Source organism: Stegostoma tigrinum, chromosome 19 (genome assembly GCF_030684315.1).
Source record: "Stegostoma tigrinum isolate sSteTig4 chromosome 19, sSteTig4.hap1, whole genome shotgun sequence".
NCBI classification, from domain to species: Eukaryota; Metazoa; Chordata; class Chondrichthyes; order Orectolobiformes; family Stegostomatidae; genus Stegostoma; species Stegostoma tigrinum.
In genome coordinates this window covers 7,236,917-7,262,807 of record NC_081372.1, presented here as the reverse complement: position 1 = coordinate 7,262,807, position 25,891 = coordinate 7,236,917, and the positions used below count along the sequence as shown (strand labels likewise).

Sequence of the window (25,891 nt, the reverse complement as noted above, 5' to 3'; positions counted from 1 at the left end):
CTAAATTAGTTCCTCGTTGGCCTCATTCCCAAGCAGTGCCTTGTCAGTGGGAAGTTTTTTTAAATGCATTTTGCCATAGTTTGTTTGGAGCAGTTCTGTGCCCTGATGGTAATGGTCGACTTTAATCTTGGGACTGTGGGCAGCTGCTGACTAGAGATGAGGTTATTCTACATGTGAACTAAATGTAAGTGCATGGCTGGTGACATCTGTTAAAAGGAAGAATGTTTGTTTATAATGGAGCCTTTTCAGCAGCTCTAGATGCCTCCAAGTGACTTATCTCAATCACTCTGTGATTTTGGAATTTTGGAATTCCAAATGGTTTCTGCCCCCTGCATTTGCATATCACCCTAAATGCCATATTAGTTGGCACATGGTGCTGGGTCATTGAAGAGTAAGCAGAAAATGGCACCAATGCACAACAACACCTATTTACACGAGTCTTGCCATTCTGAAGTTCTCCAGTTGGCACCTGACGAGCCATTTGGGTCAAGGCTGTTGAACCCCATGACAGCGGGTAGGGTGAGTGGTAGAAGGTACAGCAGGCAGGGAGGCTTCATTTAGTGGGGAGGTGTTTTGTAGTCATGGGATGTGGACATCACCAGCATTTATTGCCCAATTCTAATTGTTCTTGAGTAGGTGGTGGTGAGCTGCCCCCTTGAACCACAGTAGGCCATTTGGTACAGGTGGATGCACAATGCCATTAAGAATTTAGACATAGAGACAGTGAAGGAACAATGATATCCTCCTCGGGATGGTGAGTGGCTTTTAGGGGAACCTGCTGGTTGTGGTCGTCCCACGTATCTGCTGTCCTACTAGATAGTAATGGTAGTGAGTTTGGAAGGTGCCATCTAATGATGTTTGAATATCTGCAGTGCCTCTTGTCGATAGTAGACACCGCTGCTACTGACCATTGGTGATGCAGGGAGCGGATGTTCATGAATGTGTTTCCAATCCAGCAGGCTGCTTTATCCTGGACTGTGTCAAGCTTCTTGTGTTTGTGGAACTGCACTCGCCCATGGGAGTAGGGAATATTCCATCATGCTCCTGACTTGCGCCTTGTGGGAAGTGGGCAGGGGGCAGGCAGTGTGGAGCTTGGAGGTGTTACTTGTTGCATGATTCCTACCTTCTGTAGCCATAACATTTACACTTGTACAGTTTCCAGTCACTGGTAGCCCCCATACGTGGTTGTTTGTGTGGCTTTCTGTGACACCTATGCCACTGAAATCCAAGGGATAGAGTTTAAATTCTCTTATTTTCTTTTTATTCATTCAAGAGTTGTGGGTATCATTGGCTGGGCCAGCAAGTATTGCCTTTTGTGTATCAACACTTCAGTAAACCCATTATTTAATAACCCTTCAATAGAATATATGTAACTTGTTAATTTTAAACGTGCTGAAATCATCATGAGCTCCACATAACTTGCTGTTGCAAGGGAACTCTCATATCCTGACTCATGATATCTATTCCCTTAGTGCAGTTGCCTAAACTATAACATTTTAAATAAATGAATTTCACAGGATAACATAAAGCTTGAGTTTACCTGAATTGCTTTTATTGATTTCAGGAAGGAGTTCCTTCCAAATGTGGATCATTTGTAGATTATTTCACGGTGAGCCATGGCAATGAAAATTGAGCTGCAACACGGTGTCAGCAGCTATAGCTATTTCTGAATCTCTGGTGCATCTATTTTTGTAGCCTGCAATGTAAATGAACCATTTGGGCACTGGACTAGGTTTGCATGTTTTCGAACATGTACCTGGCTCCTTTGAGCTCTGAAGGTTGGAATTTGCTGACTAATAAGTGAAATATCCCTTTATTAGGTTAGTTCAAAGTACTTTGTGGTGCTAATTACTTGGATAGCAAGTCTCATTGCATGCAGGAAGTTCCAGGAAACATTTTCAGTTAACCAGTTTCTGCTTCTAATTGAGAGAAGGCCATTGGTCAAAGTACAGACAAAGCATTGTGCATAGTTTCTTTTGCGTTGTTGACTGGAGCCTTATTTTAATATCACCAGTTCAAGTGTGTTCCAGAACATTGTGGGATGTGATTATGAGGACCCTTGCAGAGATATTTATATTGTCGACAGCCGCAGGGGAGGTGCCAGAAGACTAGAGGGTGGTTAATGTTGTGCCAATGTTTAAGGAGGTCTGCAGGGAAAAACCAGGGAGCTGTGGACCCATGAGCCTGAAGTCAGTGGTAGGTAAGTTGTTGGAAGAGTCTATGAGAACAGGACTTACCTGCATTTGGAAAGGCAAGGACTCATTAGGGATAGTGAACGTGGTTTTGTGCGTGGAAAATGTGACTCAAATTTGATAGATCTTTTTGAAGAGCGTACCAAGAAGATAGATGAAGGCAGAGTGGTAGATGTTATCTATGTGGACTTTAACAAGGCCTTCGACAATGTCCTGCATGGTAAACTGTTTAGCAAGGTTAGATCACATGCTCCAGGGAGAGAAAGCCAATTGGATACAAAATTGACATGATGGTAGAAGACAGGGTGAGAGTATAAGGTTTGTTATTCAGACTGGAGACCTGTGACTAGCAATGTGCCATAAGGATTGGTTCTGGGTCCACTGTTATTTGTCATTTTGAGACATTTTGGATGTGGGTATGAGAGGTATGGTTAGTAAATTTGCTGATGACACTAAAATTGGTGTAGTGGTCATTGAGTAAGGTTACCTCAGTGCAACAAGATCTTGATCAGATGGGCCAGTGGGCTGAGAAGTGGCAGATGAAGTTCAATTTAGGTAAATATGAGATGTAGCATTTTGATAAAGCAAACTAGGGGTAGGAGTTACACAGTCAATGGTAGGGCCCCGAGGAATGTTGTTCAAAAGAAGGACCTAGGGGTACTAGCTCATAGTTCCTTGAAAGTGGCGTTGCAGGTAGACAGGTTGGTGAAGATGGCCTTTAGCATGCTTGCCTTCATTGGCCAGAGCATTGGATTTAGGAGTTGGGGTGGCAATGTTGTGATTGTGCAAGACATTGTTGAGACCACTTTTGGAATAATGCATACAGTTCCAGTCACCTTGCTATAGGAAGGCTAGAACAAGTACAGAAAAAAATCTACAAGAATGTTACTGGGCCTGGGGGCTTTGAGTTCTAAGTATAGGCTGGGGCTTTTCTCCCTGGAGCATTAGAGGCTGAGGTTGACTTTGTAGAGGTTTATAAAATTATTAATAGTCCTAGGTAAGATGAATAGCCAAGGTATTTTCTCGAGGTAGGGCAGTCCAAAACTAGAGGGCATGGATGTAAGTTAAGATTGCAAAGATTGGGAAAACGGGCCTACGGGACAACATTTTCACACAGGGATGCATATTTGATGTACTGGAATGAGCTGCCACAGGAAATGTCAGAAGTGAGTACAACTGGAGCATCTTTAAAAAGACATTTGGATATGTACATGAGTAAGGACGTTTAGAGAGAGATGGGCAAAACGCAGGCAAATGGGATTAGTTCAGTTCAGGATGCCTGGTCAGCATGGACAAGATGGACTGAAGGGTCGGTTTCCATGCTGTGTGACTAGGATTCAACATGGACTGTGATTCCATGTAGCACTCCCTCAGCAACGTGCTAGTGGATCAGCCAAAACACTGTCCTCAAGTTCTACATTTTGAGGCTTGAACACATTAAGCTAATTTCATTAAATTAATCCCTTGGAATTAAGCAGAAGACCTTTTGTCCTTGTTTCATTTTGGTAAATTAGAACAACTTGGTATACAAATGCTACCTATTATCATCAATACTTACCGATGTTGTGTATTAACCTATTTAAAACGTTATAACATGGTGTGACCTGTTTGATTTGGAAGAGCAGCTAGCTGTGCACATACTATTTCGGCCTGTGTTTATTCCCAGTTTTCTGAGGTAATGTCTTCATGTTTCTATGTTATTCTATTCTGTGCTTTGAACTTAATTAAATTTCAATAATACCGACCCTTCAAACAATTGCAGTCAAATTTCTTCTCTGAAGGTTAAAAAAAATTCTGATCTTTTGCACTCCAATACATCTTAATATGTTTGCATTTGTGCACAAATGCACCATTGTTCTTTCTTTCAATAAAAGTTATTTACCAACCTGTTTTAACAGCACTGACATTCATAAGGGACAGGTAGGTACTGAGTTTTATGTAATATTTAGCAGAATTAATAACTGTTTATATCTAGATTGTATTTGGTACTAATTTTTTGTAAATAGGCATACATGGTACCCTTTAACAGGGCTGAATTTGGGGAGCCAACAGCGCTCAAATGTTACTGAAACTTGCTAATTTGACCCTCTCTCTGAAGCATCCCCCATGCTTTGTATAGCTCTGATACAACTTGTTCAAAGGCTATGCTTGTTACAAATCTGTCTGTTAGTCTGGTTCGGTGATCGCCCTCAGTCCATAATTCCTGCTGAGAATAGCTGCTAAAGTCTAGCCAAACCATGCTGTATAATTGATCGTAAAGTTTTTGCAAGAAATCGTTTTAGCTGGAAAGTTTCTCCAAAGTGAGGAATGTTCTAATTAGGTTCTTCTGGACTGCTGAGAAAGAATGTTTTATTGTTGGAGCTGTAGTGTCCCTTAACCCCATGAGCCTGCTTCACCAGTTACTTAGGTGACTGTACATCAAATACGTTTACTCACCTTTGCTTCAGATTCCTTGGTACCATTATTTCAAAGTAGAGATCAATTGGTAGATCTTTACGAAGGTGCCAGAATTATACGCTTCTACTGATCTTTGAATGGAAAGTGTGCTTTTTCGTTTCACTGTTTATTGCCTTGGCCCTAATTTAACAGCTGTTCCTTTTTGTTTTTGATGCAAGTTAGTCCCTGTAAATCCAGTTTAAAAAAAAGTTCCAAATATATTTTGGAATATTTTGTTCTTCCATGTAGATTTGCTGTCCTAACAGGCACCTACAATGCCATGTCTTAGAGTTGTAACGGCACAGAAGGTGGCCATTTAACATGTTGTGCCAGCTTTCAGCAGGAGCACCTCGACTAGTCTTTTTCCCACAGTCTAGCTTTTGTTTTACCTTTTCAGATAATTCTAATTTTGAAAGCCACCCTGAAAAACATTCCAGGTACTAGTCTTATAAATTTGCTTTGGACTCCTTCCGATGCATTTGCATGCTTTAAATAAGGAGACTAATACTATACACTGTATTCTAGATGGGGGCACACTAGAACCCTGTATTACTGAGGCATAACCTCCTACTTTTGCATTAAATTCCTGTTGCAATAAAATGATAACATCTATAAGTTTCCCCAATTATTTGCTCTGCCTGCAATCTGATGAAAGGAGTGAAACTTGACAGACTGCATGGCATCAACTAAAGCACTGGAAATGACAATGGCACACAGCCCTTTCGACCATGCAGCATCATCCTTATCATGCCAATATTAGGAGAGCTGTCTCACACCCTAGTTGAGCAGCAGCCTGACATTGTCTGTATAGTTGGTATAAGATCAAGGCCTAATCTCAACCTGATAAAACCTAGACCTCATGACTAAGTGGGGTTTCAATATTTTCTAACAACTCTTTTGGTTACCTACTGTGTGTAAATATGATAATATCCTGGATGTGAGTTTGCTCGCTGAGCTGGAAGGTTAGTTTTCAGACATTTCGTCACCATTCTAGGTAACATCATCAGTGAGCCTCCGAAGCTTCGTCAGAGGCTCACTGATGATGTTATCTAGAATGGTGATGAAACGTCTGAAAACTAACCTTCCAGCTCAGCGAGCAAACTCACATCCAGAACCTCAACCTGAGCTACAAATGATAATATCCAATTAAACACTTTGCCCTTCACGCCCCTCCCACTCCGTTATTTTTCTTCGGAGTAGTTCCATCTTTCATAACTGCATTTAGCCTTTCGTATGTTTACCACCCTATATTATGTACTTGTAATGGGTGATTTTGTTAATTTGCTAAGTGACTTTTTATGGGCATAAACTGGCCAAAGAGAAGGGTTGTATTTTTGCACGCATTTCAAAAAATTGCAGGGTGCAGCTGGACCTGGAAATGTGTGATGTATTTAGGATGGAGTGGTCTTGCAGTCTTCCCACATGCTGTTTGTTTGCAGCAGAGGTTTTATATTTAAGATGGGGGCTGCTGGGTTCCCAATTCAGTGTGTACCTGATGAGGTGCAGTTTGTAAGAAAAAGCTAGAGAGGTGATTTTGAGCTAAACAAGTAAGGGATTAGTGTCATGGTTGAAATCCATCTAGATTAAAAATGTGCAAATAGATTTTACTTCCCAGTAAAATGCAAACAAATATATTTCCCAAGCATGCAGAAAACAAACACAGCTTCAAGTATGGATGTTAAACTTAGCCAGGTAAGATGCAGGTAAAAAGCTCAATATATTAAACATTCTCTATATCCAGATGTTTCGGTTCTCACTGAGGCCATTCTTTCTCGGTCTTTGCTGGTTTATTGTTGTTGTAGACAGTCCTAAAGCTTTTAACAAGATATCTCTGCCTGCGGTGGGGATAGGGCCATAACACAGTTCAGAATTTGAAACATTGGAAAATGAAAGAGATCCTTCTGGCAGATTTTGCTATCTGCTCTAATTCCAATTCTGGCATCCCCACAAACGACTGGACTATATGACCTCTCTCCAGTACTGTTGCACGTTCCAGGAATTCAAAGGACTGGCTCTCATCTCCTATTGCTTTCCTGTAGCTATTGTTTCATAGACAGTGTACAAAGTACCATGGTTGCTGGAAATTTGAAACAAACGCGGTATTGGAGAAGCTCAGTGGGTCTGACAGCATCTGTGGAGAGGGAGGGAAGCCAATATGATGACTTCTGAAATGGAAGGGATCCATTTTTATTTTAAAGTGTCCCAGCCATTACTTAGTGAATGACCCATCCACATTTTGAGGAGGTAGGGAGTCATTCACTGCTCCAGGGTGCCATTTTCTGTGTTGGGATTGCCAAGTTTGTTTCTGTAGGATGGAGTGTAACGTCACAAGTGCAAATAAGCAGCCATAACGTTGAATAAATGTTTTTTTAAATGATTGTGTGGAACTGGTGAGCAGGACATTTCTTTGTTTCTAAACGTGTACACGTCTGAAAGTTCCGAATTTTATCCTTTGGTCTGTGCAGTTTGAGCTGATCTTGGTTAACTTCAGTACTTCAATGTGTGATTGCTGCTCATACTCGCATGTTGAAGAGAGATGCTGGAGAGCACGCTCTGTGAAACTGTGATCAGTACCCTCATCAGGAGTGAGCCACACAGCCTTAAACAATGCATCATCTCCTCAGGTATTTATTAAGCAGGGAGTTTATATAGGTAACTTGCTTAAGATTTATTTTTCCACATTACGATCGAAAACATTTATCTGCTGTCTATCTCATTGCTGCTTGTGGGAGCTTTGTGTGCAAGTTGGCTGTTGCATTTCCAACATTGCAACAAGCCTTCCTTCTAAAGTTCCCATTGCCCTGAAAGCAGTTTGGCACCACCTGCTGTCATTGAGGATTCTCTGTGGATTCCAGGGACTGTGAGCAGTGCAGATTTTTATTGCTCCAAGATTTCTTGCAGTGTCTTCAGATGCCTTGTCCTGAGTTCTGGAATTCTTCCCTTGAACCTCTCCACCTTGCCCTCTCTTAAACGTCTGCTTCGAACCTACCACTTTATGTTTAGGTCATCTGACCAGGTCTCCCTATTTTGTTTATCTGGTGCTCCAGTGAAGCACCTTGGGATGTTTCAATGTATTAACTTGCATTTTTTGTAATGCAGATTGCCGAATGTTGAATGAAAGCTGATTAAGTGAATTGCATTGAACCATGACAAGTGTTCTATCTTAGTCATAGTTACAAGTATTCTTTATGTGGCTTAGAATTGAAAACTGCATGCCGCTTGCTATTGTTCACTTCTGGCTGTGATGGGCTTTCCCTCCAGTATGCAAAACGAGACCTTAGCAACCTGAGGGTTATTTTACCAGTCATTTCATCTTCTAATATCTTTGGATGAAACCCTTCTTAAAGCACAAGGGAGGTAATTTTGACAGAATAAAATGGGCCAGGTTTACATCTCTCAACTTATTTACATTTGACGTCAAATGTAAATACAACGATCAGGAGAGATGCAGAGTAGGTTCCTGATTCGTTAGCATCTGATTTACACCATCAGAATCCAAATGTCCCCCAGGTGGGGTGAGGAGGCTGTTTGTGTGTACATGTGAGCAGGCATTTCCTTACATGTACATAGAACAGAGAGCATGCTATGCTTGCAGCTTTAAAACTGCAATTCCCAATGGAACATTTTAATACTGTGTTTAAGCAAATCACAAAGTTAATATGCAAGCACTAAATCCATTGGTAAGAATAATCTGATCTGTAGTCTACTCTCTCATCATGCAACAAAACCTAATCTAGTAAACTGAGACACGTTTAGGGATTCTGAACCCAGTGGCAATGGGAAAGAGTGGAAATTGTAATCGGAGGCTGTGTTTAAAACAAAACAGCTGGCTTAAATTGTCTTGCAAAAAAATGCATTTCATATGGCTTTTATAGACCACTAAAGTTAGGCCCCTGTGGTTTTAGATTTGTTGTAAATCATTATATTGCTTTAAAAATGCCGAAATGATTTTGGTAGGACAGAGAGCTAACTAAAGTCTATTTCACAGGTGGTCAAAAATGTTAGAAGGGCTGGTGCTGAACTGGCAATAGTCTAGAGTTGGAACAGGGGTCTAAAAGGGGCACTGAAGCTAGAAGATGCAGCAATGGAATGGAACCAGGTACAATGGGGATTTCTAAAACTGGAGGTCAGAGCTCTGTATTCTGGACCTGGGGTTAGTGATGTTTGAATATGTTGTGAACAGTATGAGAGCATTGAAATTCTGGATAAGTAGTTTAACCTTTGGGCCTTGAGACACCGATGAGCGAGGCTTTGAGAACGCTAAGCCTGCAGACTGAATGAATGGCATGGATAAGAATTTTGGAGTATTGAGGGAGCTACAGATCCAAATAGTATTCAGAATGTGAAAGTAGGCATTCTTGGTGCTGTCTGGTGGGCTTCTGAGCTTGGCTCAGGGTTGATCAGGATCCTCGAGTAAAGGGGTAGACTGAAATTGAGCGACCTTTCAGTGAAGGGGTATAGAATAGTGTGAAGTCAATGGGCTGACCATGGTCTGGGTGAGCGAATTGATGTCATGTAGATGAGTATAGGGATACCAGGGGTGATTAAGTACCAGCTGGAATCTCCAGAGGTGATATGCTACTCATCCACAAGAAAAATATTTCAATGTGGGAGTTGATTTGACTTGGGACTTGGCAAATGATGAGCTTGACGGTGAGGTCAGAGTGGAAGTGGGCGAGGGGTTGGAAAGTAGAAAGGTAACCAATAAAGTTGTTGATTTGTGTTGAAATGTTTCTGGTAAAAGTGGAATATTTCAAAGACTGACTAATGGAAAGGTCTTTAAAACCAGCATGTGATATTAACATGTTGCGGAACTATTTCAAATCACTTCCTTCAGTGTAGGGAATTTTGAAACCTATGAGTCATTTACTGACAAAGTGTGGAAATATATTTTGACTGACTTAAACAGCAGTTGATATAATACTGTACGTGTTTGCCTATCCCAGTAATACAAATTCAATACCCTCTACAGATGCTGGGGCATTTACTTTCAGCCAGTTAAATAAATCTGAATTTTTGTTACAAACAGCAGTAATGGTGAGCGCAGCCTTACTTGCATTAAAAACTCAACTGATTTGATTTACAGTGACCTGGCTGACCTGTAACTCCACACATGCAGTAACAGAGTTTACTGATATCTGAGATAACAAGGTGTAGAGCTGGATGAAAACAGCAGGCCAAGCAGCATCAGAGGAGCAGGAAGGCTGACGTTTCGAGGGAAGGTTGGAGGCCTTGGGTGGCGTCTAGGAGAAGGGGGTGTGTTAGTGGCGGGAGAAGGGGTCAGTAGAGGAAGAGTTAGGCTCACTGTTGAAGAAATAAGTGTGGAGGCGGAGGCGGCAGAAAAATTGCTCTATATCCAAATGTGACTGGTGTTCATTGTGTGGGTGGAGGGGGAACAAATGTGACCCCTTTACTGAGGACTGACCGTTCACAAGCTTCAAAATCTGCCCTACCCCTACTGCATCCCAATAGCAGCCCAGCTCGTCCCCGCCTCCCTAACCTGCCCTTCCTCCCACCTATCCCCTCCTCCCACCTCAAGCCCCAGCCCCTCATCCCGCCCCATTGTCCTGTCCATTCTTCCTGGACTGACCCGTCATCTCCCTATCTCCCCACCTACACTCACCTTTACTGGCTCCATCCCTGTCTCTTTTCACCTATCTGTCTCCTCTCCACCTATCTTCTCCTCTAACCTTCTTCTATCCGCCTCCCCCTCTCTCCCTGTTTATTTCAGAGCCCCCCTTCCCCTCCCCCCTTTCTGAAGAAGGGTCTAGTCCTGAAACGTCAGCTTTCCTGCTCCTCTGATGCTGCTTGGCCTGCTGTGTTCATCCAGCTCGACACATAGAACATAGAACAATACAGCACAGAACAGACCCTTCGGTCCTCGATGTTGCGCCGACCTGTGAACTAATCTAAGCCCATCCCCCTACACTATCCTATCGTTATCCAAGGACTGTTAAATGCCCCTAATGTGGCTGAGTTAACTACATTGGCAGGCAGGGCATTCCACGCCCTTACCACTCTGAGTAAAGAACCTGCCTCTGACATCTGTCTTAAACCTATCACCCCTCAATTTGCAGCTATTCCCCCTCGTACAAGCTGATGTCATGCTCCTCGGAAAAAGATTCTCACTGTCCATCCTATCTAATCCTCTGATCATCTTGTATGTCTCTGTTAAATCCCTCTGAGCTTCCTTCTCTCCAATGAGAACAGACCCAAGTCCCTGAGCCTTTCTTCATAAGACCTTCACTCCAGACCAGACAACATCCTGGTAAATCTCCTCTGCACCTTTTCCAATGCTTCCACATCCTGTAATTGGGCGACCAGAACTGCACACAATATTCCAAGTGAGGCCCCACTAGCGTTTTGTACAGTTGCAGCATGACATCACAGCTCCAGAACTCAATCCCTCTACCGATAAAACCTAAAACACCGTAAGCCTTCTTAACAGCACTATCAACCTGGGTGGCAACTTTCAGGGATCTATGTACATGGACACCAAGATCCCTCTGCACATCTACACTACCAAGAATCTTTCCATTGACCCAGTATTCTGCCTTCCTGTTATTCTTCCCAAAGTGAATCACCTCCCATTTATCCGCATTGAACTCAATTTGCCACCTTTAGCCCAATTCTGCAGTTTATCCAAGTGTCCGTGCAACATTCTTCGACACTGTCCACCGCTCCACCAACTTCAGTGTCATCTGCAAACTTACTAACCCATCCACCTGTACATGCGTCCAAGTCACTTATAAAAATGACAAACAGCAGTGGTCCCAAAACAGAAACTTGAGGCACACCACTAGTAACTGGACTCCAGGCTGAATATTTTCCATCAACCACCACTCGTTGCCTTCTTAGAGAAAGCCAGTTTCTAATCCAAACTGCTAAATCTCCCTCAATCCCATGCCTCTGTATTTTCTCCAAATCTGCTATCTCGGATTCTCCCGCGTCCGCAGCCCCGCTCTATTCGGATTCTCCCGCGTCCGCAGCCCCGCTCTATTCGGATTCTCCCGCGTCCGCAGCCCCGCTCTATTCGGATTCTCCCGCGTCCGCAGCCCCGCTCTATTCGGATTCTCCCGCGTCCGCAGCCCCGCTCTATTCGGATTCTCCCGCGTCCGCAGCCCCGCTCTATTCAGATTCTCCCGCGTCCGCAGCCCCGCTCTATTCGGATTCTCCCGCGTCCGCAGCCCCGCTCTATTCGGATTCTCCCGCGTCCGCAGCCCCGCTCTATTCGGATTCTCCCGCGTCCGCAGCCCCGCTCTATTCGGATTCTCCCGCGTCCGCAGCCCCGCTCTCTCTGACTGATATCTGTGCTCAGTTGTATGGGGATGGGTAATAAATGATGGCCTTGCTACTGCTGCCCACAGCCACTGAATGAATGAATGAATGAATTAATTAATTAATTTAAAATAATGACTTGTGCAGAGTCCTCAGTTTGTACAAAACAGCAAACCAGATTGGAGAGGGTAGTAAATGGCTGGTGGCTCTTATTCTTGATTTGCTGGAAGCTGAAATGAAGATCAGTGCACAGTAGCTTGGATGGGATTTTCCACCTTGAGGTTGAAGTGTGTAGAATACTTTTCAGCAGCAAGTTTAAGTTGTTCACCTGGCAGTTCGTTGGTGTTGCAGCCTCAGCTATCTCAGAGTGGCACGGTGGCTCGGCGGTTAGCACTGCAGCCTCACAGCACCAGGGACCCGGGTTCGATTCCAGCCTCGGGCGACTGTCTGTGCGGAGTCTGCACATTCTCCCCGTGGGTTTCCTCCCGCAGTCCAAAAATGTGCAGGCTAGTGGATGGGTCTGGGTGGGATCCTTCAAGGGGCGGTGTGGACTTGCTGGGCCGAAGGGCCTGTTTCCACACTGTAGGGAATCTAATGTACTACTTAGCTTACATCAAAGGATCCATTTCAAAATCCACATCTTCAGTCACAGGTACAGCTTCCCAAGGTGTGTTGCCATAGCGATTGTGACTTTAGTATTCACAAGCCAAGCTGTTTACTGTAAATTACTGTGTGGCTGTAGTTATGGGCTTCATGGCTACACTTCAGTAGATTCAGTCACTTGCATGTTTATGTTAAAGCTGCACATTCAAAAATAGTTAATCAAATGGTAACGATTTAGTGATAGCGCTAATTTAGGCTCACTGCTACCTCTTGAGGGCATCCCCCTCCACTTATCCCATGGAAAACACAGACATTGTGGCGAACGTGGGTTCTTTAGTTCACTGGTTCTTAAAATTAATTAATCACGGAGATTAATTTAGGATATCTAGTTGGCATGGGCGAATTGAACCGAAGGGTCTGTTTCCGTGCTGTAAATCTCTATGACTGTATACAACCTGAACCATACCAGATATTTCTTTCACCTCTTCACTTTTGAACGTGATGTTCATTTGTTGAAGGGACATGTGTGATGTTTTATCTTGGGATGTCTAATTATTCGGAGCGTTATGGTAATTATTTACGTGAAAACTTTGATCTTACCTTCAGCTGAAAGGCAATCAAATCAGTCCACTGTCATGTCCTCTGAGTTCACTGCTGTGCGTGCCCTTGGAATGGGTTTAGACTCCTGCTGTGAGCACCATCTCTGTTTGCGGGTGTGCCATCACTTTTCTCCACACAACAGAATGGCAGCGTGTTTATTAAGTTTGGTTTTTCTGCTTATTCTGTTCACTGGTTTGTCTCTGCTGGACTGACAGCAACAGCCTGATACACCAACTGTTGCTGGGATATCTGCCAGTAACTGTAGTTAGTCTTTAGTCTGGATTCATAGATAGGTCTAGCTGCCCGTATTCTTGTGTACAAAACTTGATTTGAACCGTCTCCCAAACAAGATTGATTTAATGCCTCCTTTTGACTCGTCACTCCAGTCCTGCAAATACATTCCTGTGTCTCCAAAACGTTTTGTCTCCTCACTTGGAATTCTCACTGAGTTTGTGACTGCGACCTTGCTAATTCAGTTCTGTATCTGTTTCCAGAGCTGCCTTGACCCCATACCTGCCTGGTGACTTTGTTTACTAGCACCTATCTATGCACCAGGGCCTGACCTCAAACTCCATGGAGCATGTGCTCTTGGATGCTGTACTCATGCAGATGAAAGAAATTCAAATTACAGCAGCTTATGGGCAGCCTATTCCAACATGGCGATGAATCCTGTTTGTGTAATTTCACAGATTCCTGGAAAGTGTCTGCGCACTGCACTGCAGCAACTCCTATGCCTGTGTTTAATGTCCATCCCACCCTCCCAGATACACAGCTTCACATTCTTGAGCCAGAGAGACCTTGTGGGGTCAGGGGGGCCATCCAACCTTGTTGCTTCCTGCTCCCTCTATCTTTCACCTCTTCTACAATTGTCCTATTATGAGGGTTAATTTGATTTCCCAGGGAGAGTCCGTTTCATATAATGGAATGTGGTGCTGAGCAGCTCTTTGAAAGTGTTTGTCCAACTTACTCATTCTTTGTATCCTCCACTGTGTAGCTGCATTGCAAGCTCTAAAGCGCAAGAAGAGATATGAAAAGCAACTGGCTCAGATTGATGGCACCCTGTCCACTATTGAGTTCCAGAGAGAAGCACTGGAAAATGCAAACACTAACACAGAAGTTCTCAAAAACATGGGCTTTGCTGCCAAGGCCATGAAAGCTGCTCATGAGAACATGTAAGTGAGTTGACACATTTGGTGTCTTAATATTACAGCTGTAGAAGTTAACACTAGAGAGAAAAATGTGGAATGAATTCCTGTTTAACACCACCTCTAAGGGAAATGCAACAGTAGATCCTTCTAAAAACCTAACTTGCCCCTCCATAGTAATAAAATGTGAGGCTGGATGAACACAGCAGGCCAAGCAGCATCTCAGGAGCACAAAAGCTGACGTTTCAGGCCTAGACCCTTCATCAGAGAGGGGTCTAGGCCCGAAACGTCAGCTTTTGTGCTCCTGAGATGCTGCTTGGCCTGCTGTGTTCATCCAGCTCCACACTTTGTTATCTTGGATTCTCCAGCATCTGCAGTTCCCGTTATCTCTTGCCCCTCCATATTTTCCTGATTAGTCTTTGATAAGCTGCTTTTCTTGCCTTCCTATTATTAGAAGGCAAGGGTGTGTGTGACTTGCCCATTTTACTGCTTATGAATGTAATCAAGGATCATGTGCACAGATAGGAAACATTTAGTTAACTTTTTGATCACTTCCTGTCCAGTTGCTAGCAATTTTTGAAGAGGTTTTGGCCTCCATTCTACTGGTGTCCTACTCATCAAAATTGTTACTACAGGGAGATGGGAGGGAAGCTGGAGCAGTTGGAAAAACCCATTGTTTTATCTGGGGTTGCCGTAATCTTAAAGTCAGTAATATTGAAAGGAATGGGATGGCTTGAGTTTGCAGTGTCTCTCGGGTTTGGGCACAAGGTCATGTTATTTCACGTTCTTTCAAATTTACTTGGAATGGGAGCATTATTGTGCTTGAAGATGGTGGGAACCTGTCCCCTTGAAGCCCACTGGTTTTAGGTTTTCTTTTTATCAATTCATTCACTGTTGAGCAAGTCCCTACAGACACCAGGTAGAAGCACTTGGGCGATGAAGGAATAGAAGACTGTTGTTTGTAAAATGTGTTTTGCCTGTTCAAATTGAGTTACTAATAGTTTGAGCATTTGCAGCATACTGCGTTTAATCTTTTTAAAAGTCTGTACCTAACTTTGGCTTTCTACCTACCTACAAACGAAGTGAGGTAAAAGAAGGGAGTGCAAGAGGAGACCCATGTAGAGCATAAAAACCAGCATGGCTCAGCTAACCAAATAGCTGGTTTCTTTGCAGTAAATGCTACAAACTAACAATGAAAAGTGCATGGCACTGTCTTACAATGAGCAGATAAGGAAGCTTGAGCTTATTTTACCCCCCTTCTCAGCCTGTAACCTACTCCCTTTTCTTTAAGCCTATAATCGCTGAGAGACGTTTGCAGCGGTTCTGATATCACTGTCGGCTACCTCGGCGTAAATCAAGGTGCAATCTGGTAGCCTCTGGTCTGTGCCACACCAACAATATCTCCCTAAGGGTGAATGCTCCAATGATTAGAATACATCCTTTTAAATAACTTCTTTTTTACCTGGTGATCTAGAAATATCTATATTAATCTGTTTACCAATTATAAAGCTTGTTGCTTGTAAATTGTGTGATAGTAAACTGGCGTTCCTAGGCTCAACATGGACTCATGCAGTATGGAATATCATTCAAATTGTCAGAATCCCACCAGGTTTTTGAGAAAATTAGCGAATGATCCCACTCGCTATTACTAGTCATATTTCCACTTTTAAGTATTTATCCATTTCTGTTCTGTCAGTTGCTATTGAATATGCTGTCAGGCAGTGCACTCCACATCATGATAACTCGCGTAAAAACATGTCCAGTGAGCTGGAAGAACCCTCCTGTGTCTTCCTAATGTACTGTGGACTGGATAGTAACAGAATTTGATCTTTGTTTTGCTGTATCAAGTTGAGCTAACAGTGAGTTCATTATATCTTGGATTTTTTTCTAATAAGGGACATTGACAAAGTAGATGAGCTAATGCAGGACATCACAGAGCAACAGGAGTTGGCACAGGAAATCTCTGAAGCAATTTCCAAACCAGTAGGCTTTGGTGAAGACTTCGATGAGGTAAGTGTTGCATCAGACTCTGAAATTTGTAAACCCTGAAGCAGTGTAGGAGTACGCCATTCAGTTACGTCATGGCTAATCTGTGGCCAAACTCCGTATACCTGCCTTTTGGCCCTTTATTCCTTAATACCTTTGTTTGACAAAAGTTTTATCCCTGTCAGATTTAAAATTAACAACTGAGCCAACATACACTACCAGTGGTGAAAGAGTTCCAACCTCTCCCACCCTTTGTGTGTATAAGTGCTTCCTAACACATCTCCTGAATGGTCAGATTTTCAGACCGTGCCCCCTAGTCCTAGATTCACCAACCAGTGGACACTGTCTATCTTTATTTGCCCTATCTTGAAGACTTCAGGTATATAATTTTTTGAAGTTTGTGTCACGTATAGACAGCGGTTAAAAAGGCATTTTAGCAAGCTTGCTTTTGTTGCTCTGTCCTTTGAGTATGAGTTGAGAAGTCTTGTTGCAGCTGTACAGGACATTGGTGAGGTCTTTTCCGGAATTCTGTGTCCAGTTATAGGAACAATATTATTAAGCTGGAGAGGGTTCAGAAGAGATTTATCCGGATGTTGGAGACAACACGGTGTGGAGCTGGAGGAACACGGCAGGCCAGGCAGTATCAGAGGAGCAGGAAAGTTGATTTGGCAGGTTGGGACCCTTCTTCAGAAATCATCCCGACCTGACACATCAACTTTCCTGCTCCTCTGATACTGCCTGGCCTGCCATGTTCCTCCAGCTCCACACTATGTTGTCTCTGATTCCAGCATCTACCATGCTTGCTGTCACCAATTCACCAGGATTTGCCAGCTATAGAAAGTTTGAGTTATAAAGAAAGGCTGGGACTTTTTTCACTGGGGCATCAGAGATTGAGGTGTACTTAGAAGTCTATAAAATAGTGAGGTGTAGATAGAGTTAATAGTAATTATCTTTTCCCCAGGTTGAGGGGATTTCAAGACTAGGGGATACTTTTTTTAAGGTGAGCAGAGAGAATTTTAAAAAGACATGAGGGGCAGTTTTTATTTTTGTTACAGAAGGTGGCTCACATTTGGAATGAACTTCCTGAGGATGTGTGTACAATAGTTTCAAAAGACATTTGGATAAGTACATGAATATGAAAGGTTTGGAGTGATTATGGGCCAGGTGCAGGTTGGTGGGACTAGTTTAGAATTATGTTTGGCATGGACTAGTTGGACTGAAGGGTCTGTTTGTGTGTGGTATGCCTCTGAAATTGTCTTAATTATTTCTCTAATTTTCTTACCTCTGCCAATTTGCATGTGGCTCGTATAATCTATGGATTATTATAACTCTTGACGCCCTGTTCTTTAATTTTGTTCCTAATTCCTGATATTCCTCAAGCAGGACCCCTTGCCTATGCTTAACTATTTCTTAGTCCCAACATGGACCACAGCAGCTCGATCCACTCCTCTCCCATTCTCATAACCTTTTCAGGCTGCTTTGAGGTGTCCCTTACCTTAGCATTAGGTGGGAATTAAACACCATGTGGGAGTCTCGTTACTACTTACAAAGGATAATATCTGTACCCCCTAATTATGGAAGGAGCAGGATGTGGGAGATAGAGAACATGGGGAAATAAATATTGACATCTTGAAAAATGCCCATATTAGAGAGCGGGTGGTGCTGGATATCTTAAAACGCATACAGGTGGATAAATCTCTGGGACATGATTAGGTGAACCCAGTGAGAAGTTAGAGAAGTGATTGCTGGGCCCCTTGATGAGAAATTTGTATCATCGATAGCCACAGGTGAGGTGCCAGAAGACTAACATGGTACCACTATTTAAGGAAGATTGTAGGGAAAAGCTGAGGAACTGTAGACCAATGAGTCTGACATCGGTGGTGGGTAGTTTGTTGGAGGGAATCCTGATGGATGGGATTTAAATGTTTGGAAAGGCAAGGACTGAGTAGGGACAGTCAGTGTGGGAAATCATGTCTCACTAACTTGATTGAGTTTTTTTGAAGTAGTAACAAAGAGCATTGATGAGGCTGGAGTGGTGGATGTGATCCATATGGACTTTGGTAAGGTGTTTGACAAGGTTCCTAATGGGAGGCCAGTTAGCGCAATTAGATCACATGGAGTACAGGGAGAGCTGGTTGTTTGGATACGGAACTGGCCCGAAGGTACAAGACAGGGTGGTGTGGAGGGCTGCTTTTCAGACTGGAGGCCTGTGACCAACGGTGCACCACAATGTTTGGTGCTGGCCCACTGCCTTTTGCCATTTATGAGTAATTTAGATGTGAACATAGGAGGGATGGTTACTAAGTTTGCAGGTGACACTAAAATTGGAAGTGTAGTGGACAGCAAGAAGGTTAGCTCCAAATACAACGGGATCTTGGTCAGATAGGCTAATGGGCCGAGGAGTGGCAGGTGGAGTTTAATTTAGATAAATGTGAGGTGCTGCATGTTTGAAAGGCAAACCAGGGCAGGGCTTTACACTTAATGGTAAGGTCCTGAATAAAGAGACGTTGGAGTGCAGGTTCATAGTTCCTTGACAGTGGAGTCGCAGGTAGGCAGGATAGTGAAGAAGGTATTTGGTATCCTTGCCTTCATTAGTCAGTACATTGAGGATAGGAGTTGGAAGGTGATGTTACTGCTGTGCAGGACTTTGTTTTGGCCACTTTTGGAATATTGTATGCAGTTCTGGTCTCCCTGCTGTACAAATGATGTTGTGAAACTGGAGGATTCGGAAAAGATTTATGAGGATGTTGCCAGGGTTTGGAAATGTAGCTACAGGGAGAGCTTGAGCTGCAGGGGGAGGCTGAAAATGCTAGGGGTATTTTCCCTGGAGCGTCATACCCATCCAGATGCCTATTAAATGTTGAAATTGTACCAGCCTCCTCCACTTCCTCTTGCACTCATTCTATACACGCACCACCCTCTGCGTGAAAACCTCGCTTGTATTCACATTCTCCTGTTGCTGGCTGCTGTTTAAATTTGAAGCACTTAACCCACAGGGTGTGACTGTCTCCTGAAATACAGCATCCAAATAATTCTTCCCCCTTCCTGAAGTGTCCTGAGTTACTTAATTTAGTTTTTAATTTGTATTTTCAATGGTGTTATAGCACAGTTAAATCAAATCAGCCTCCCACCCCTATATTCAAAGCACAGTAAAATGAAAATACTCACTGGCCATCAAAATTGACCTCAATTGTACCTAAATGGGAATTTTGAATAACTGGGAGCAGACTTTATAAATAACTGACAACGGGCACTGCAGTTTGCAGCAGGCAAAAGTTTTAACTTTTTTATTAGTAGCACCGTAGCCTGAGCAGACCAAAGTTGAAGCACAAGATAATCTAATTAATGCCTAAGATTTAAATCCAGCCCTCCTTAATTCCAGCTCCCACGGTCTCTCAAAGACAGGCACAGAAGGCTCTGGGGAAAGGTCTTGTTATGGACCAGACCAGAGCAGACCCCCTGAAAATACTTTGAGGGTAGTCTAGATCCTAACTTTTTCTTATTTTAAAGGTAGAGGTGTGTTCCAGATGTGATGTGACTGATCAAACTACTCAACAGTAAGAAAACAATTTAATTATTCGAGATAATGGGAACTGCAGATGCTGGAGAATTCCAAGATAATAAAATGTGAGGCTGGATGAACACAGCAGGCCAAGCAGCATCTCAGGAGCACAAAAGCTGATGTTTCGGGCCTAGACCCTTCATCAGAGATTTAATTATTCACTCTGGTTAAAATGCAAACCAAAGAAAGGTATTTAGAATAACTTAACTATTGGAAAAATTAGCCAAATAATTGATATCGTACCTATTGCAAATGAACTGGTCCAATTTAGTAACATTCCATAAACACACCCCTCAATAAGTAAGGCAAGTTCAAACACCGATTTTTACATGCAGCTCTCTGAGCCAGGGGGAAAAGAACATGGAGACATTTCAGAGAAAGGAGCAGCTAGGAATCATTCAGTGAAGCTTCCAACTCACTAGAGTTACTGGGGGTTTAAAAAAAAACACAAAACCCAGAAATCTGGATCTGAGAGACCTGGCCACACCTGTTCAAACTTTTTTTTAATTTGAAAAGCCCAAGACCACCTGAGCTGTTTACTCAAGCAGCCCTCAGTAGCCAGTTCAATACTTCTGCCTTTAGACCTCTCTTCAAAACAAAACCCAGGACAAACCTTTTAAAGTGACAGCATTGTTACAGTCTGAGGTGAATAAATCACCTGTACCAGGTGAACTACGGCCCAGAGTTCTGAAGGAAATTGCTGAGGAGATTGCACAGGTGTTGATGGTGACTTTTCAAGAATCACTGTCATCGGGGAGGGTCCCAGAGGACTGGAAAATGGCTAACGTAACATGCCTATTTAAGAAGGGATGGCAGCAGAAGACTGGATGCTATAGACCGGTTAGCCCGAACTTGGTCATTGGTGAGATTTTCGAGTTCATTTATTAAGGAAGAGATTGTGGAGTACTTGGAAGTGCATGGTAAACTGGGGTGGAGTCAGCACGACTTTGTCAAGGGGGGTATCATGTCTGACAAATAGTTAAAATTCTTTGAGGAGGTCCTGAGAAAGTTAGTCAAAAGAGAGCCAATGACCATTATTTAGATTTCCAAAAGACCTCTGACAGTGCCGAACAGGACACTCTTAAATAAGATAAGAGCCCATGGCAAGACACCAGCATGAACAGAGGATTGCCTGACTGGCTAATATCAGAGTTGGGGATAAAGGATGGAAGCCCGTGACGAATGGAGTTCCACGAGAGTCGGTGTTGGGACCACAACTATCCCCATTGTACAATAACGATCTGAAATGACTACTAACTGAAGATGGCTTGCAAATGGGTGATTTTTGCCAATTGGCAATGGATTCCTCATTTAGACTCATTCCAATTTTTTATTGAATTCAGATTCTACCATCTGCCATGGTGGGATTTGAACCTGGATCTTTGGATTAATGACCCCATGATAATACCAATAGACCATCACCTCCCCTAATGTAAAGTTGACAAAAAAACAGAGCAATACTAGAGAAAGATGGTGTATTTGAATCAAATTGGATACAGAAAGGAACAAACGATTGTATGTAGAGAAATGAAAAGAGGATAGCAATGTGTTGTTACTGGTAATGTTAACTGTCCAGGCTCAACTTCCTGTGGTTTAAAATGGAGATCCAGCAAGTTTTAAAATAACAGGAAGACTTGGAGGAAAGATACCGATTGCTTGTCGGTGTCTCAGACTTGCGAGAATCAATTATCGATTCTGAAAATTTGCAACCGGCCACTTGGATTTAGGTGCTACTTTGTACATTAGCAGTAGTGTACCTTGTTCATACACCATGAGTTTCCATCAACATCTAGTGAAATGTCATTCCCTCTAGTTTCCATTATAGAGATAAAAGAGCAATACAGCACAGGAACAGGCCCCTTCGACCCTCCAAGCCTGTGCCGACACATTTTGCCCTTCTTTCCCAAAACTCTCTTCACTTACAGGATCTGTTTCCCTCTATTCCCTTGCTCCTCATGTATTCATCCAGATGTATCCTCAATGTTGCTATTATGTCTGCTTCCACCACCTTCCTCTGGCAGTGCGTTCCAGGCACACTCCACCCTTTGTGTGAAAAACCTACCTTACACGTCTTTTTTAAACGCCGTCCTCCCACCTCCCGCACCTTAAACCTGTGTCTCCTAGTAATCGACCCCTCCACCTGGGGAGTCTCATGCTTTCGACTATATCCATGCCATTCACAATCTTATAAACTTCTATCAGGTCGCCCCTCAACCTCCTGCATTTTATTGAAAATAAACTCTGTCTTTCCAACCTTTCTTCATTATTAAAATCCTCCATACCAGGCATCATCCTGGTAAACCTTTTCTGTACCCTCTCCAAAGCTTAAAATCCTTCTGATAGTGTGGTGATCAGAACTGTACGCAATATTCCTTGTGTGGCCTAAAGCTGCAGCACAACTTGTCTATCCTTCTGCTCAACGCCCCGTCCAATGAAGACAAGCATGCCATAAACCCTTTATACGACCTTATCTACCTGTGCTGCCACCTTCCGTGATCTGTGGACCTGCACACCCAGATCCCTCTGCGTATCATTATTACAGCCAATGGAGCAACTGGGGCACCTCCCCTTAGCTGGGTGATGTTGCAACCCACAACAGCTCAGTCGGGACGCAGCAGCCTGAGCACCTTCACGCTGCCTGCTGTCTTGAAACACAACATGTAATTTCCACCTGTACTTGACCTTCCAAAATGCATCACCTCACATTTGTCCAGATTAAACTCTATCTGCCTCCAACTCATCCGTACATCCTGCTCTATCCTTGGGCAATCCTCCTCACTGCCTTGAACTCCAACAATCTTTGTATCGCCCACAAACTTATAATTAGGCCAGCTACGTTTTCCTGCAAATCATTTATGTAGACCGTGAACAGCAGAGGTCCCAGCACTGATCGCTGTGGAACACCACTGGCCACAGCCCTCCAGTCCACCACTACCCTCTGTCTCCTATGACTGAGCCAGTTCTGTGTCCATCTTGCCAGCTCATCCCTGATACCATGTTACTTCACTTTTTGTACCAGTGTCCCTTGAGGGACCCTGTAAAAGGCTTTACTGAACACACAGACAACATCAACTGCTTTCCCCTCATCAGTCATCTTCGTCACCACCTCAAAACACTCAATCGAGCATGATCACCCCCTGCACAAAACCATGCTGTCTGTATACTTCATTGTTTTGAAACAATTATACAGCTTTCTGACATCAGCACATGCCCATTTAATTAGGTTACCAATATTGCTGTGAAGGAAGGATGCCATATTAAGAGATCAAGCTGCTTCAGCATTTGATAATCCCTCTGTGAATATCTGCTTTTGGGTGGCTTCAAGCGTTTAACCTGTTGTTTGTGCCTGTCCATAGGATGAGCTAATGGCCGAGTTGGAAGAGCTAGAACAGGAAGAACTTGACAAGAGCCTGCTGGAAATTGGAGGAGCAGAGAATGTGCCACTTCCCAATGTTCCTTCCACCTCCCTCCCAGCCACGCCAGGTAAGCAACATACACTACATTTCCCTCCCAGCTTCACCAAGTCACTGATGTCAGGTTTACTCCTGATTCCCAAAAAAAATCAGCTTCCTTGAATCAGCTCTTGTAGTCAAGAAGCCGCATTTCTTTGGTCTACTCTGACAATGTTATTGCTTCGTCACCACAGAGTGAAGGGAGGGTGACTGGAGAAGGAAAGATTGGGCTGAGGGGAATGATTGGTACTCTTCATCTTATAAAAGACTGTTAGTTGTCATGTCGGAGTTGTGTGGGACCTTGGATAGGAATTACATAGAATGGTAGAGCACAAGAGGCACTCATTTAGTTCCCTCGAGTGTGAGCCAGCTCTGTTGAGGAATCCATATACTCAACAAATGGTATATTTAACTGGAGTCTCACAGTGAGAGGACATGGGCAATGGAAACATCTGAGCACTCTCCTGATTAAAACTAGGATTCATTCTTCACGAAACAATGAGCTGAAGGTGATTACATAATATACATTATGTGCATAAAATTCCTGGCACTGGGGATAATGATTACAGGAGTATAATTCCCAGGCATGACAGGGAGAGCTCTCCCACTATCTCATTCTTGGCTACACTTGCAGTGTCACCAATTGCGACCTTTTAATATCAGCGCAGTTTCGGTGGGTTCGCTCTTCTACCATTGGAAGTTCTTAGTCGCCCAACTCACCACCTTGAACATTTATTAAAAAAAAATTCCTACAATTTACAGTTCTTGTTTTCTTTAAGGGGCAGATGCTCCATTTACATATGGTAAAATCTGTAAATGTGCTACAGTGAATCCTCCACAGGCTGCAAACAATGTGACAGCGACATAACTGGTTTAAGGAAATGTTATGTATTGTGTGTGTGTGAGAGAGTGAGAGTTTTGAACTGGACAAGCTTTCACATCATCGTTTGTTGTTCAGTTTCTGCAGCCAAGAAGAAGGAAGAGGAAGACGAAGACATGCGGGACCTAGAAAACTGGGCTGCTATGTGAGAATGATGGCCAGTCTGGTGAAGCACTGACTCTGTTATATGTCACAGTTGTGGGTGTTTTGTTAATGCAGTGAAGGTTGTGAATGGAGTCAATTTCTGAATGATCACCTGGAGTGCATTTTGGGGAGGGGGAAGAGAGTTGGGGGGTGGGGTTTGTGCAGTATGACATTACAGCATACTGTACAGGAGGATGAGGAACAGAGTGGGGAAACCAATAGTCTATGGCCCCAGCTTCTCTTGGATTTTCATTTTGTGTTGGCACCTACAACTTTCAAGCCCATGACTCCCGGTACGGCGCTTTTTCCTCCCCCTGTGGGGTCAGCGGCCCCATTGCACTGCCCTGTGTTATACAGAGTCCACTGTACAATTATGAAATAGAGACGCAGTGCAGATTGATACATGCAAGTGACTGAATTGCTGTAGCATGTCCATAACTGTTTGTATAATTGAGGTGATGCAACTGTTTGAATACTACATTTGTCATTGACTTGATTCCCTCCTCTTCCATTCTCACTTACTCTTTATAAAAAAAAATTTCTTGATCATAATCAAACCTTTCAAAACAATCCACACAAGACAGTTGACTTCAAACTTGTTAATTATTTTCTTCCACCTTCCTCTCATAATTGAACTGTTTAAGAGTATTTTAATCAAGTGTAGACCAGTCATTTACTGAGTTTGATTCCTGACCAGTGCCTCAACCAAATTTTTTTCAAACACATTTACATTTTTGATTTTCTTTTTGGAGGAGCTGCAACAAGGTCGCTTTTTGTTTTCTTTGTAAATCCTGGGTGTTGATGAGGGGGCAAAAGTGAGGTTTATTTTGATTTTCCTCACAGGGTACAGTTTCAGAACACTTCCTTTTCTATGCCATGTAATTTACACAGAAATCTATAAATACTCCTGAATGCTTCTTTTTGCTAGATGCTGCATACCCTTCCTAAACACAGACTGCACACAGTGTGACGTTGACACAATGGGGCTCCTTAATCCTCTGCGAAAATATCATAATCCTAATTAAACCTGCTGTAAATATGTTAAGAACAAAAATAAAAGTTTCTTTTAATGTAACAACTTGTGTCTCATCAGGAGTTTGAAAGCTGGGAGCTGAGATGCCTCAATTGGTGTGACTCGAACTCTATGAGGACATCCTACAGAAGGGGCTGGCAGTCCAGTGTTTAGCTCTCTGTTGGCTCTGCTACTAATGCCAGTTGTGTCTCCGAGTCAATGAATTGAGGGTTCAAGTCAAACTCTAGAATTTTGAGGATAAAATGTAGACTGAAATTTTTAGTGGACTTCTGCAGGAGTGTTGCTTGTTGGGGATTCTTTACATTACACTAAGGCTCCAACTGTCCCCTTGAGTGGGTGGAAAATATCCTGTAGCTATTTCCGAGACACACACACGAGTTTCCCTTGGTGCCCTGACTGATACTTATCTCTCAACCAACAACATTTTTAAACAACACAGTCAGATCTTTACTATCTCTCTCCAGGGGTTTACTGTGCATTTTGTTTTCTCTTAAGTGGGTGTCCCTGCCGAGGCTGGAATTTGTTCCTAATTCCCCTTATGGTGGTGTGCAGGCATGTTTTTTTTGAGTCATTACAGCCT

At 43.1% G+C, this 25,891-nt stretch overlaps 1 protein-coding gene across 1 annotated transcript; it reads left to right on the top strand.

Moving 5' to 3' along the window:
• The first annotated feature begins 402 nt into the window (after positions 1-402).
• LOC125461479 (putative charged multivesicular body protein 4B-like protein CHMP4BP1) lies at positions 403-25,356 on the top strand. Its single transcript, XM_059652893.1, has 5 exons — positions 403-519; positions 14,061-14,281; positions 16,150-16,264; positions 23,159-23,285; positions 24,213-25,356. The coding sequence occupies exons 1-5, from the start codon at positions 403-405 to the stop codon at positions 24,281-24,283; spliced, it is 651 nt and encodes a 216-aa protein (XP_059508876.1). The 3' UTR covers positions 24,284-25,356.
• The last annotated feature ends 535 nt before the right edge of the window (positions 25,357-25,891 follow it).

Excerpts from the sequence above, each read along its gene's own strand:
- LOC125461479 (XM_059652893.1), top strand. The coding sequence starts at position 403 with ATGGCACCAATGCACAACAACACCTATTTACACGAGTCTTGCCATTCT. Across the intron at positions 16,265-23,158 it reads TTGGTGAAGACTTCGATGAG|GATGAGCTAATGGCCGAGTT; the intron begins GTAAGTGTTGCA and ends GCCTGTCCATAG. Across the intron at positions 23,286-24,212 it reads CTCCCTCCCAGCCACGCCAG|TTTCTGCAGCCAAGAAGAAG; the intron begins GTAAGCAACATA and ends TTTGTTGTTCAG.